This window comes from Vicia villosa, linkage group LG2, assembly GCF_029867415.1.
Source record: "Vicia villosa cultivar HV-30 ecotype Madison, WI linkage group LG2, Vvil1.0, whole genome shotgun sequence".
NCBI classification, from domain to species: Eukaryota; Viridiplantae; Streptophyta; class Magnoliopsida; order Fabales; family Fabaceae; genus Vicia; species Vicia villosa.
The window spans coordinates 12544212-12556578 of NC_081181.1; the positions used below are offsets into that span (position 1 = coordinate 12544212).

Here is a 12367-nt window from a genome sequence, read left to right on the forward strand (position 1 = left end):
TGATAACTCAGACATATAAGAAACTGAGAGTGTAAAGGCGACCCAAAATGGCACAATCATTGTATAAGGTGTAGCTGATTTGTAACACCTTGAGAATATATAGTGTACAAACTTTATTGCAAGAATGAGGAAGCCATTGAGAATGGTTTGTGACATTACGCTGAGTGATTTTTTGCCTTTACTGCCAAAGAGATTACAATCATTTTCTGGTTTATAATTGGTTGGAGTTCCACAAATGAAAGAGCTAAAAATAGCACCTGCAAAAAGCCCTAAAAGGGCATAAAACAAAACAACTTTGTTCATGTTTAGTTTTACTTTTGAATCCTTTTTGATCTTGCACACTTATGCACTCTTAGAGATTTGAGAATGCTCCATTATATAAGTTTCTCAAAGTTACAAAACTTGTAGAGTACTCTTAAGATTAAGAATGGTTCATAGAATGGTTAGTTGAATGTTTAAGAAAAGGTCAACATGTCTAGTTATTGTGCAACAAGTCAACTTGGAGGGCAAGGTAAAGGTATAACTAACAATAATGCTACAATAAATTATTTAACATGAGTCAAATAGACCACACCAAACATAGTTTCCAAATTGACACAAGAAAAACGTAGTGTGTTTTGGATTAAGGAATTTGTAGGGGAGAGGAGGACGAAATATATATATATATATTTTTTTATAAATTGTTCCCAATTGTTAATTCTTTTTAGTAATTGTTTAAAACTATGTTCTACATCTATGACATCTTATCATTTTTAGAAAGTGGTAGAGAATTTTAGAGTTTTTTAAGCTACACTAAAAAATATGTAAAATAAAAAAAAGTAAAGAGATAAATGTGAAAATAGTTTGATCTAATTAGTTGTGTAAAATATTCATCGGGAAAATTTTTCAACTTATTATAGTATTGTGACCTACAAAAATGTCACTTCATTTGAGTATTTTTACATGCGCGAGTGTTCAAGGGTTTGAGATAAATAGGCCCCCACCAGTGACATAAAATTGTGACCTACAAAAATGTCACTTCATTCTATTATTTTTGCGTGTAATGCGTGAACGTTTGCTCGGTTTGGGATAAATGCCCCCCTCACATGTGACAAATCTTCGTGTCTTTATGATACTACTCGATGTCATATAACACAAACCATGGAACACGATCTCAAATGTCCAATTATCACTTTTGTCTCTTTCTTGCACCTCATGTCTTTGGTGTACTCACAAATTGGAGAAAGACTTCACTCTTTCTTTAAATTCTCGACTATTGGATTATGGATTTCTACACAAGGATGTCGTGCTAAGAAGGCTGTAAGAGGCCACACCAATGTTTAAAAGTAGTTCAAAATAACAAATTGGAGAAAGACTCCACTCTTTCTTTAAATTTCATTCGATTCGATTATTGGATTATGGATTTCTACACAAGGATGCCGTGCTAAGAAGGTCGTAAGAGGCCACACCAATGTTTAAAAGTAGTTCAAAATATCAAAGACAAATTTACATCTTTATATAGCTAAGATAGTGATCTAGTAACAAATCAAAATACTTCAAAAAAAAAACATCGTGTCGTCCAACATGATTGTCTCCATCTACTACAAGTCCCATTCTCTTAACTTTCCTAATGAGATCCAAGTTAATACCTCTAGTCTTAAAACATTATAACCCCAAGTTTCAGGTCATTAAACCCAAACACTTACTTTTAATTACTACAAATCTAGTGTTAAAAACTTATCATCCACAATGGATCACCTGTCCCATATAATTACGCTAAAATTTCTAACTACTTTTCTAATTTAGAAAAAAACCGTCAACTATGTTTCCTAATGAAATTAACAATCTACCTGCATCACTCATTTAACATCCCAGGTGACCGATGGTCAACAATGATCAGTGATGACAAATTTCAACCTCTCTCTAGAGCATGATATGCTACAATTATCGATGTAAAATAAGTAGAGTGCGGATAAAGGATAACAATTAACATTGGACACTTGAGGAAGATGATCTGTACACAAAACAGGGAAAATTTGCTACCAACTCTGGATAGCATACCTAAAATCTCAACAACTGTATACCGACACAAAATACCATATTCCAGCCATCCAAAAAAATTGGAAAAAAGACCTTTAAAATTGGACAAAGTTACCAGCCAAGGGCTTACAAGAACTTCTATAGACATAATAATGCAAGTAATCTACTATTCACGGACACCCTCAGCTGCATGTGACTGTTCCCAATTCCAGTTTTAAACGCCAAATCATACCTGCAGAAACACCATGGACATGCTATTCAGCATTAGATATCAACTCATAACATAATAATGATTTGATTAAACAACTAAATTCCTTCCAATTCACTAACTGATGTTTTATTTCTCTTCATTTGCACTTCTTTCTACAAAGCATAGCCTTAAATAAAACACGGAAAAGAAAACAATTATATAAAAAAGTTCAAGACTCCTAAAATAAAACGAATATCCAGGACGTGATGACTATACTCGGAAAGAACACTTCAAATCTGAGATGCAGTTCAGACTATCAACACTTAATATAAGATAATTATAAGACGAGAATATAATAATCTTGAAAAATGCATGGCATTAATCAACTCGCTAATTAGAATGACAATACAAGTACTCTGGGAATACTGATATGAACGTTCTCACCCCAAAACAATGCAAAAAAAAAAAAAAATATAGTTTTGTTAATTGCAAATGGCGGTAAAAATGGGCGGTTGTTGAAATTTTGCAATGCAAAACAGTTTTGTTAATTGCGGATGGTGGGAAATAGGCGAATGTTGAAATTTGCAAATTGGAGAACCATAGGGGTTAGTCCAAATCCCGCTACGCTATAGTGGCTATTAAACAACATTGGAGAAAATAAATTGACTTTGACAGGAAGTGTAAATATTAGAACCGCCAACAAAACTGATCCAAGAAAGACGCCTAGAAAATCAACAAGGCTAGACTTACATATGACATGGTTTGTCAAACATTTGAACATATAATTCTACGCAGCACTCAAAAACAGTAATAAAACAGAACATTAGCCAAAAAGAATAGAGTTGAGTATTGATTTGAATGTTTCAGGACTAATACAAAATCTAAACCTTAAACACACTAATTAAATGTTCAAAACTAACTAAATCTAAGCCAAAATCATAACAATAACAATGATCCAAAATTCTAATCAAAACATAATGTATCTGAAATGCTAATAAACTAGAAAATGACTCACGATAAAGAACACCATCATTATCGTCATATAAAACGAACATAAGACAGATTAATACCTTTCTAGATACTTACAATTTTCAATCCAAATCTTCTTGCCTATTTCCCAATCCCCTTCCATCAGAGTCCTGATCAGAGTTACCAGAATCAAAAGGATACCGCAAAGATATTCTAAAAGTCCTGTGGACAGGTCTATTTCCTCCTCCACCACCACCAGTACCGCTCCCATCAACAACAGACCTCAAACCATCACCACCACCACCACTGCTCCCATCCCGGTTCTCATAATCCGCATCATCAGTAGGCAATTCATATCGACAAACAGGGCACGAGTTATGCAATTGAAGCCACGGAAGCAAGCAATCATCATGATACACATGCTTACAAGGCATTTGCTTCACCTGCAAACCCTTCTCAAACTCATCCTGACAAACAGCACACTGGTTCATCTCCGAGTTCAACAACTCATCATCAACAGTAACACTCGGAAGATTCTGAACAGCCTCTTTCGACGCCGGCGGTGTTCCATACCGGTTAGGATCATTCTCAGCAAGCTGCTGAATCAATTGCTCGAGACCAGGGCCAAGGAAGTAATCCCCCATGTTAGACGGAACACGAAACCCTGATTCGGAATCAGAACCTTGATTGATCTCGAACTGAATATTAGCACCATCAGCATGAAGGCCGTTAAGATGATTCTGAAGGAAAGTGATCGGGTCGAAATTATCGTTCTCCGGTTCGGCGGTTTCGAGCCGGGTCCGTGAAATGGAAGCAGAAGAAAGCAACAAAGGGAGAAGAGAGAACGGATGGAAGGGAAAATCGGATTCGTTATCGGAATCGTCTTGGTTGAAACGGAAAATGACGTTAGGGTTAGGGTTTGGATCGGGAGTACATTCTTCGATGAAACCTTGGAAGCAGATTGGACAGAAAGGCTCGGAATCCTCCGAGCAGGTAACTCTTTGAGTGCAATTGTGGCAGAAGTATAACTTTCCGCCACCGCCGTCGCCGCCGCCAGAAGACATGACTCGTCGGAGTAAAGGCGACTCAAACTAAAAATGACAGCAACAAGTTTGATACGTTTCAAATCAATCAATTCTAGTAACTTGTTTATTTCCCTTCTTAAATATATGAATGGGCCTAAAAACGGGCTTTATATTTGAGTTAACTTTGGGCCTGGCCCAGCCCAACTAAACATGATTTGTTTTTTTTATTAAAAAAAGAAGAAAAACAGATAGATAGATATTTATAACTGATTATTAGCATAATCTTCTTCTTCTTCTTCTTTCTTCTTCTGGTGCGATTTTGGGAAAACGCAGAAGCTGAGCTCGAAGCAAACCTCTTCGGAATGTGTAGTCTCATTTCGAAGTCACACTGTAACTTAGGATTGGGGAAACTCTCTTTGCCACCTCTTCAATCAAGGTGAGTTGAATTGAATTTTTACTAATTATTTTTCTATTTTTCTACTTTTGTGTTGTTGTTGTTATTGTTGGTAGTTTCTCGGTGTTGTTATGTGATTATTTACTCTGTGTGTGTTTGCAGTAAATCGGAATATGGAATTGTGAGGGTGAAAATGAGTGGGAGATTGAAGGTGGTTTGTAAGGGTATGTTGACACAGAGAAAATTCATGCAGAGGAAGAAGAAAATGGTGGTTTTCAAGGATGATGATGATGATGATGAAAAACCTGAGAAGAAAAATTGGTTGAGACTCATGAAATTGATAGATGAGTCTGGCTCTGCTGTTTCTGTGCTCTCTTCTGAGAAGATGAAGAACCAAACTATTCCGAAAGACCTTGTTGTTGGTACTTTGATTAGGTTTAAACAACTCAAAAAATGGAATGTTGTTGCTGAGGTATATTCCAATGCATTGCTCTTTGTATTATTTTTTTTAGTGAATTTGGCTTCAGATGTTTTGTGTTTGATTGTTTGGAGGATAATTTGCTTTTAAATTTTAGCTTTTCTAAATGATTCTAGCTTATGAAGCATGGATGCCTCTTGTATTCAGCGTGTCTCGGTGTCCAACAGACCTTATACTGAATAAATACTATATATTTATTGGTGTCATTATCCTAGTTTATTTTTTACATTAGCTGTATCAACGGACAGAACTAGAAAAACATACTACCACTTTCGAGTTTTTGATTTTTACGTATAAAATATAAATAAAGTATGAAAACAAGGAGAACTTATGTTGCTAGCAATGATATATTTATACACATTGAGACAAGTGTTTACGGATAAAACATTATAGGAATTGCAATTTTTTTACCTAGTAAGCACGCTTAAAACCTGTAGGAAATGTGTTTTTAAAACAGGGGGCCTCCGAAGATTTTGTCAAATGAGGATGGTGACATCTCCTAGTGTCAATGTGTCTGTGTTGCAAAAAGTGTCTGTGCTTCATAAATTCTAATTGCCTGTGGGTTGTTATGTGGTTTCTGTTTAGATTCTTGTATGGCTTAGAGCACAAAACTGGTGGGATTTCAGTAAGATGGATTTCATCTTGCTTATTACGGCTTATGGAAAGCTTGGAGACTTCAATGGTGCTGAGAGGGTGTTGGGCTTGATGAATAAGAATGGTTATGCACCAAATGTAGTGTCTCAAACTGCACTTATGGAAGCATATGGAAAAGGAGGCAAATACAATAATGCTGAAGCGATTTTTCGTAGGATGCAAACATTTGGCCCTGAGCCTTCTGCATTCACATATCAGATTATACTTAAAACATTTGTTGAGGTAACATAAATATCATATTTATCCTGTACAATTTTATTTACCAGTAACATTGCACTTATTGCTTTTACCCTCTGTGCTAGTGGTTATCGTTGTTGTTGTTGTACTTCAGTTTACCTATAAGATATATTCAGTTGAAGTACAATATATTAATCGCTGCATTCTTAACTTTAATTTCTTTATGTTTGGTTAAAGTCGAAGTAAGCACCTTAAACATATGTCCTCATGTGAATTTGAACATAGAGATATTATGGGATACATGTTACAACCACCATCCAAACTAATCATGAATGTCCCATGAATGATTACTCAACTCCAACACGTTTCCTCATGTTTCTTTCATAACTACATTGAACTCAGTGTAGATTTCTGTTATAGAGTGCTGGGCTTTCAATTTCGGATTCATATAATTGATTCAATTCAATTGTAGGGGAACAAGTTTAAGGAAGCTGAAGAAGTATTTGACAAGCTATTGAATGATGAGAATCCACCTTTGAAACCAGATCAGAAGATGTTTAACATGATGATTTATATGTATAAGAAGGCTGGAAGTCATGAAAAGGCTCGCAAGACATTTGCACTGATGGCTGAACGGGGAATTGAACGATCTACTGTAACATATAATAGCCTGATGTCATATGAAACAAATTACAAGGAAGTTTCAAACATATATGATCAGGTAAAATAAAAATATCTGTCTACTTTTTACAGAGTCCTCGATAGATTCAGGATTCTTTCATTTCATTTGTGTTGTATCCTATGCATGCTTACTGTAGTCAACATTTTCCTGAAAATATTCATACAATTAAGTGATTTTATTTCTCTTATCTTATGGTTTAGAAACCTTTCTCCATGTTAAATCGATCAGAATTTTATTAAAATATCAAATCTCTGATGTATGAAACTCGGTCCTTATTCACAAGAGGCAATGGTTTTCTCTGGAATTTCCCCCAACAGATTATTTATTTAATCTTGTGGTATTTTCAAGACTTTCCATTGGTTTTTGTCTCGAAGATCTGTTCCCTTTTTAATTTACTGTCTATAATTAATTCATCAGATTTTGAAGTAAATGCCTAATTTTAGATGCAAAGAGCTGATCTCAGACCCGACGTGGTTAGCTATGCCTTACTCATCAATGCTTACGGGAAAGCCAGGAGGGAGGATGAAGCATTAGCAGTATTTGAGGAAATGCTTGATGCTGGTGTCAGGTATGCCAGAGAATGAGAGAATAAAACTGTTAATGCCATGAGTTAATAGAAAGCTTGATAGATTAGCTTATTACTCCAAGAGTAATATAATATTTTATAATTATAATCAGCACTGTAAAATTGAATTTACCTTAATTTGAAATTATTGTATCCTTGAAATCTAGAACTTTCTGATTCTGTTGCTAAATAAATTTTATTTTATCTTCCTTTTAAAAAGTTACTGTATTCTCTTCCTTTTCACAGGCCAACTCGAAAAGCTTACAATATTTTACTTGATGCATTTTCCATATCGGGAATGGTCGAGCAAGCTCGGACTGTGTTTAAGAGCATGAGAAGGGATAAGTAAGTTGCATTCCTTTCTATTGTTAGTTTATATTAATATGTTTAACGAATCTGCCATTATTAACATTAAAATTTAAAGATATCTGTTATTTAAGCAATTCAAAAGAACTTACACTCTGTTGTCTATTAATGAATAAGGAGTATCCAAAAATAAATAAGAAAACCTGCTTCAAGAAGTTGTTTGCGTTTGGTCATTTTTAATTCATGTGCCGATTCAATTATGAATTTAGAGAATGTATTGCGATAGCATTTTACCATTTCGTTTTACTTTTTTTTGGTGCAGGTACATGCCAGATCTTTGCTCATATACTACAATGTTATTAGCATATGTCAATGCTCCTGACATGAAGGGTGCAGAGAAGTTCTTCAAAAGATTGATACAAGACGGATTTGAGCCTAATGTTGTCACTTATGGAACCATAATTAAAGGGTATGCTGCAGAAAATGATATTGAGAAGGTAATGGAAAAGTACGAGGAAATGCTTGCGCGGGGTATTAAGGCCAACCAAACAATTTTGACGACTATCATGGATGCACATGGAAAAAACGGAGAATTTGACAGTGCTGTTCATTGGTTTAAAGAAATGGAGTTGAGTGGACTTGTTCCTGATCAGAAAGCTAAAAATATCCTTCTATCTTTAGCAAAAACAGAAGAAGATAAAATAGTGGCTAATGAGTTGCTACTAGATTCCACTGAAGTTAACAATTTACCTAAAGCTAATGACCTTGATGAAGAGGACGACGATGATGATGATGAAGATAACTACGAATATTTTGACGACCAGGTTGCGATGGTTAATGACGAACAACCAGAGGAGTCGAGTTAAACCATGTCAAGTAGTTAAAGATATAGACAGTAAAAATTTTGTACACTTTCAAATTTAGGGACTTTGTATTTTTATTGAGATTGAAACTATCTATTCATTTTAAATTGTCATTATAATACAAGAAATGCTAGAGGATTTTAGCTATCAAGGGATAAGTTGGGAAATTGAAAAAAGTATTTTGTCCCATCATCCATATATGGCTAATTAGTAAGTAGTATATTATCAATTCACAAGTTTTCACAAACAATAAGCTAATGCTGTAAAAGGTTAAATTCACAAGTTTTCACAAACAATAAGCTAATGCTGTAAAAGGTTAAATTTTTACTAAATTTTTTATAAATTAGATATATTGTGCATCCCTTGAGCTGGGTAACATTACATGAACACAATTCTTCCTAACTAAAGGTTTGTGTCATTGGAAAAATAATGTCTTTTTAAATTAATTTTATTTGGCTCAGTAATTTTGTACATCCCATATTAGAAGTAAAATTCACTATTAGATATTTCAAAACTAATGGAGATGTAATAAAAAAAATGTTATTCCGTCTAAATCGGATGGAACAATAATTTTTTTTAATAAACAATTTGTATCTAGCGTTTCACTACTAGATCACACACATGCATACCGGATATAACAATAATAAGGGCAAATAATAAAATTAGATAAAATGCATTTCATCATGTTCTATTATAGTTCATTTTTTTTACTAATCTAAACAAAAAAAAAGTACATTATTATATTCGATTCCACTCCATTCCGTCGCATTCGGTCGATCCAAATATAGCCACTATTAACCACTAAAAATCCAGTTTACAAGTAAATTGATAGTAGAATATTTATCGCCATTAAACAACTTTAGGAAATTGGAGTATTTTATTTTCTTTTGTGGCCACAAATTAATATTTGGGCAAGTTATAGGTTCTTCATTATCTATCATTCCTACTTGGATTGGTTCGGCTTCATTGAAACCCAACCATACCAAACTATCACAATGGACACAATCACCTCCACTTCAGCCTCACTCACACTCTCTCTCCGTGCGGTTCCGATTCGTACAATTTCTTCTTCCATCTCTCTAACCTCATCTCTTCTCTTCCCACGCTCTCACTCATCCTCCCGGCACAGACTCTACTCCGAAAAAAGAAGATTCTCGAATTTTCCCTCTACGGTTCCCAAGTTTACAGTCAGTTGCGGTATCACGGAAATCAATGAGAGTCAGTTCAAGGAAACCGTATTGGAATCTGAGCGTCCGGTTCTTGTTGAATTCGTCGCTACTTGGTGCGGTCCTTGCCGTTTGATCACTCCCGCCATGGAAGCCCTAGCTAAGGTTTTTCTCTCTTTCTCTAATTTTCGATGTTCTTGATTCATTGATGTTTTGTTTATGATAATTAATCTATTGCGAATATTCTGGTATAGGTTGAGCTGAATAATTTTTAGTATAGTAAAAGTCACTGTTATCTTTTTTAGATTAATGCATTTATGAGTCATTAGAACACAGGACTTTCAAGAGCAATGAAACAACAAAATTTAATAGATAGTGTATAGATATAGATGCATGAAGCTGACATTATTTGCAATTTAATGTTGGCAAAAGTGTAGAATGCTTTATAGCTTGTGGAATGAATATGATTGATACCTGGCTGGGAGAAGGGCCGTCTTTGAGGGCGTGTTAGGCGAGTAACTGCACAAGGTCCAAAAAATTTCACGGGTTAAACCGTAGCTAAAAAAGGTCTCACAAAATATTTGTTATCATTAAACTATGTTAAACCTACAAGGCTACAAAGAGCCTCCGAAAACTTAAGACGGCCTTAGATGTGATGTGAGCTATATAGTAAATGTTCTTCGAGATCATAATGTTTCTCAACTGAATACTCTTATTCATCATATTGCAGGAATATGAAGACATATTAACAGTTGTAAAGATTGATCATGATGCTAACCCTGAGCTAATTAAAGAGTATAAAGTTTATGGACTGCCAAGTGTGATACTCTTCAAGAACGGGCAGGAAGTTCCAGGAAGCAGGAAGGAAGGTGCGATTACAAAGGCGAAACTTAAAGATCATGTCGATGTTTTGTTAGAATCAATATCAGTTACATAGTGGTTCTATATGTGATTCCAAATTGTGACTTTTTTTTGGAAAACTAGTTACATGGAAGCAGAACTATTTCTGTTCCATGTCTGGTATGAGGGTTTAATAGGCTTTTACACTTTCAATCTGCTGTATAATCTGTATTATTTCTGAAGCTGCATATACAGCATATATTATGGTAAAGAAAGGTTGTGTTGAAGCTCCTCTTTGATATATGATCAATGTCTTTCCACATTTTACTGGTTTAAAGGTATTGTACTTATTTTTCATTTTATAGATAAGTTTGAGATGGTATTTGTGAATATTCATTCATGATTATATAGATTCCAATTAATGTTGGAATTCAAAATCTCTTGCTAATCTTTCTATTCATTCACAAGTTCAAATTTACTGTGTTGGTATTCAATGTTGCACTGGAAAAACTTATGCAGGAAAAAAGTGCTTTTGGTATTTATGCGTGTTCAGATTCAAATTGGCTGTGATTTGTTTGTAGTAATGATAATGATTTTTTAATGAAAATTTTTAATGTAAAGAATGACACAAATATGAAGCACATTGATTGCTTAACTTAATTAAGCTAAAGCATCATAATTTGTTTGAAATTTGATGGCAAAAAAACATAACAAGTCAACATCTTTACCTGATTCTATAATCAGGTGTGTTGATGGGAACATTTGTTCAACTTTGAGCACGAATTTACGATCATTATTGGTGATTTGTGTCAACATTAGCGACAACTTATGTCCAGAACTAATGTGACTTCCAAACTATACTCATTTCTTTCTCTCTAGAAAGATCAAGACAATGAAAACAGTCATGATGAGCTTAAAACCATCAAAGAAGAAGAAAAGACCAAACTTCAAGTGACAAAGCATTGCGAGAAAAATCTAAGCAATGCAAAAAGTAAACAACATGTTCACAACAACATTGAGAAAATTTTACTCCGCCATTGTCCCTCTACCCCTATTTTTTTTAAAAAATTTCAATTTTATCCTTTTTCCTTTTTAAATAATTTATTATTTGATATTTACCATTTCATATCACTACTAAAGTGTATTGGATAATTTTATTCAAAGTTTTCCGGTATGTGATATATAATTTTTCTTCACCGGATAACTTGCAATCAAGCTTTTTAGTATGTACTTTTTCTTCATCAAATAACTTGCAATCAAATTTTCTGGTATGTAATTTTTATTCACTGAATAACTTACAATCAAGTTTTCCGATATATAATAACGACTATAAATGGTAGACATAGAAACAAAGAAAATTGGTGGCTTAAAGTAAAGAAAATCGTTGCCTAATGGATAACTCATAAGTTATCCGAAAATTAAAAATAAAAAAAAAAGAGTTCATGCAACCAGGAAAATTTGTGGCCTAAGGGTATGTTTGAATTTGTGGTATGTGATGGAATGAAATGAAATGACTAATGAGATTTCACTGTTTGGATTAGTAAATAATGGATGGAATAAAATGAAACATGATGGAATCCTTTCCATCTAATTTGGGGTGTATGTGATGGAATGAAATATATTTAATAAGATAACTAAACAATGGAGTGAGATGTATATTCCATTCCGCTCCGATATGTTTTATTCCGTTCCGCTCCGTTATGTTCCATCAATCCAAATATAGCCTAAAGTAAATAAAAGTGTTGCCTAAAGTACTAGGCAACAATTTTTCATGCTTGGGATATACAATTTTTCATAAGTTGCAAAAAACATGTCTCTTAGAATGGGCCACAATTTTATTTACTTTAAGCCAGAGTTTCCATTGTTGCCTAAACTCAAGTTATTCGATGAAAAAAAATTACATGTTGAAAAAACTTGCTTGCAAGTTATTCGGTGAATAAAAATGACATACCGGAAAACTTGATTGCAAGTTATCCAGTGAAGAAAAATTACATATCAGAAAACTTGATTGCAAGTTATCCGATGAAGAAAAATCACAT

General features: G+C 34.1%; 3 protein-coding genes across 5 annotated transcripts; 2 read left to right on the forward strand and 1 right to left on the reverse strand.

Moving 5' to 3' along the window:
- Positions 1–1952: 1952 nt before the first annotated feature.
- On the reverse strand, positions 1953–4320 carry LOC131649215 (E3 ubiquitin-protein ligase RING1-like). 3 transcript variants are annotated; one of them, XM_058918972.1, is made up of 2 exons: positions 3296–4320; positions 1953–2251 (listed from the first exon to the last, which is right to left on the reverse strand). In XM_058918972.1, exon 1 carries the CDS (start codon positions 4240–4242, stop codon positions 3301–3303), a length of 942 nt encoding a protein of 313 aa, XP_058774955.1. In that variant the 5' UTR covers positions 4243–4320; the 3' UTR covers positions 1953–2251; positions 3296–3300. The 3 variants fall into 3 exon arrangements, with proteins under 3 accessions (XP_058774955.1, XP_058774956.1, XP_058774954.1); XM_058918973.1 differs by having other exon boundaries at positions 1953–2273; XM_058918971.1 differs by having other exon boundaries at positions 3280–4320.
- A 165-nt stretch (positions 4321–4485) lies between these two features.
- On the forward strand, positions 4486–8559 carry LOC131649216 (pentatricopeptide repeat-containing protein At3g59040-like). Its single transcript, XM_058918974.1, has 7 exons — positions 4486–4639; positions 4760–5069; positions 5661–5951; positions 6379–6627; positions 7032–7156; positions 7400–7498; positions 7782–8559. Exons 1-7 carry the CDS (start codon positions 4566–4568, stop codon positions 8323–8325), a joined length of 1692 nt encoding a protein of 563 aa, XP_058774957.1. The 5' UTR covers positions 4486–4565; the 3' UTR covers positions 8326–8559.
- Positions 8560–9214: 655 nt separating this feature from the next.
- On the forward strand, positions 9215–10631 carry LOC131645907 (thioredoxin X, chloroplastic-like). Its single transcript, XM_058916100.1, has 2 exons — positions 9215–9653; positions 10219–10631. Exons 1-2 carry the CDS (start codon positions 9318–9320, stop codon positions 10423–10425), a joined length of 543 nt encoding a protein of 180 aa, XP_058772083.1. The 5' UTR covers positions 9215–9317; the 3' UTR covers positions 10426–10631.
- Positions 10632–12367: the final 1736 nt, after the last annotated feature.

What these genes read in the sequence shown, in the direction of transcription:
- LOC131649215 (XM_058918972.1), bottom strand. Translation starts at nt 4,242, where the DNA reads ATGTCTTCTGGCGGCGGCGACGGCGGTGGCGGAAAGTTATACTTCTGC.
- LOC131649216 (XM_058918974.1), top strand. Translation starts at nt 4,566, where the DNA reads ATGTGTAGTCTCATTTCGAAGTCACACTGTAACTTAGGATTGGGGAAA. An exon ending in AATGGAATGTTGTTGCTGAG is followed by an intron (nt 5,070 to 5,660) that starts GTATATTCCAAT and finishes GTTTCTGTTTAG; the next exon opens with ATTCTTGTATGGCTTAGAGC. An exon ending in ATGCTTGATGCTGGTGTCAG is followed by an intron (nt 7,157 to 7,399) that starts GTATGCCAGAGA and finishes TCCTTTTCACAG; the next exon opens with GCCAACTCGAAAAGCTTACA.
- LOC131645907 (XM_058916100.1), top strand. Translation starts at nt 9,318, where the DNA reads ATGGACACAATCACCTCCACTTCAGCCTCACTCACACTCTCTCTCCGT. An exon ending in CCATGGAAGCCCTAGCTAAG is followed by an intron (nt 9,654 to 10,218) that starts GTTTTTCTCTCT and finishes ATCATATTGCAG; the next exon opens with GAATATGAAGACATATTAAC.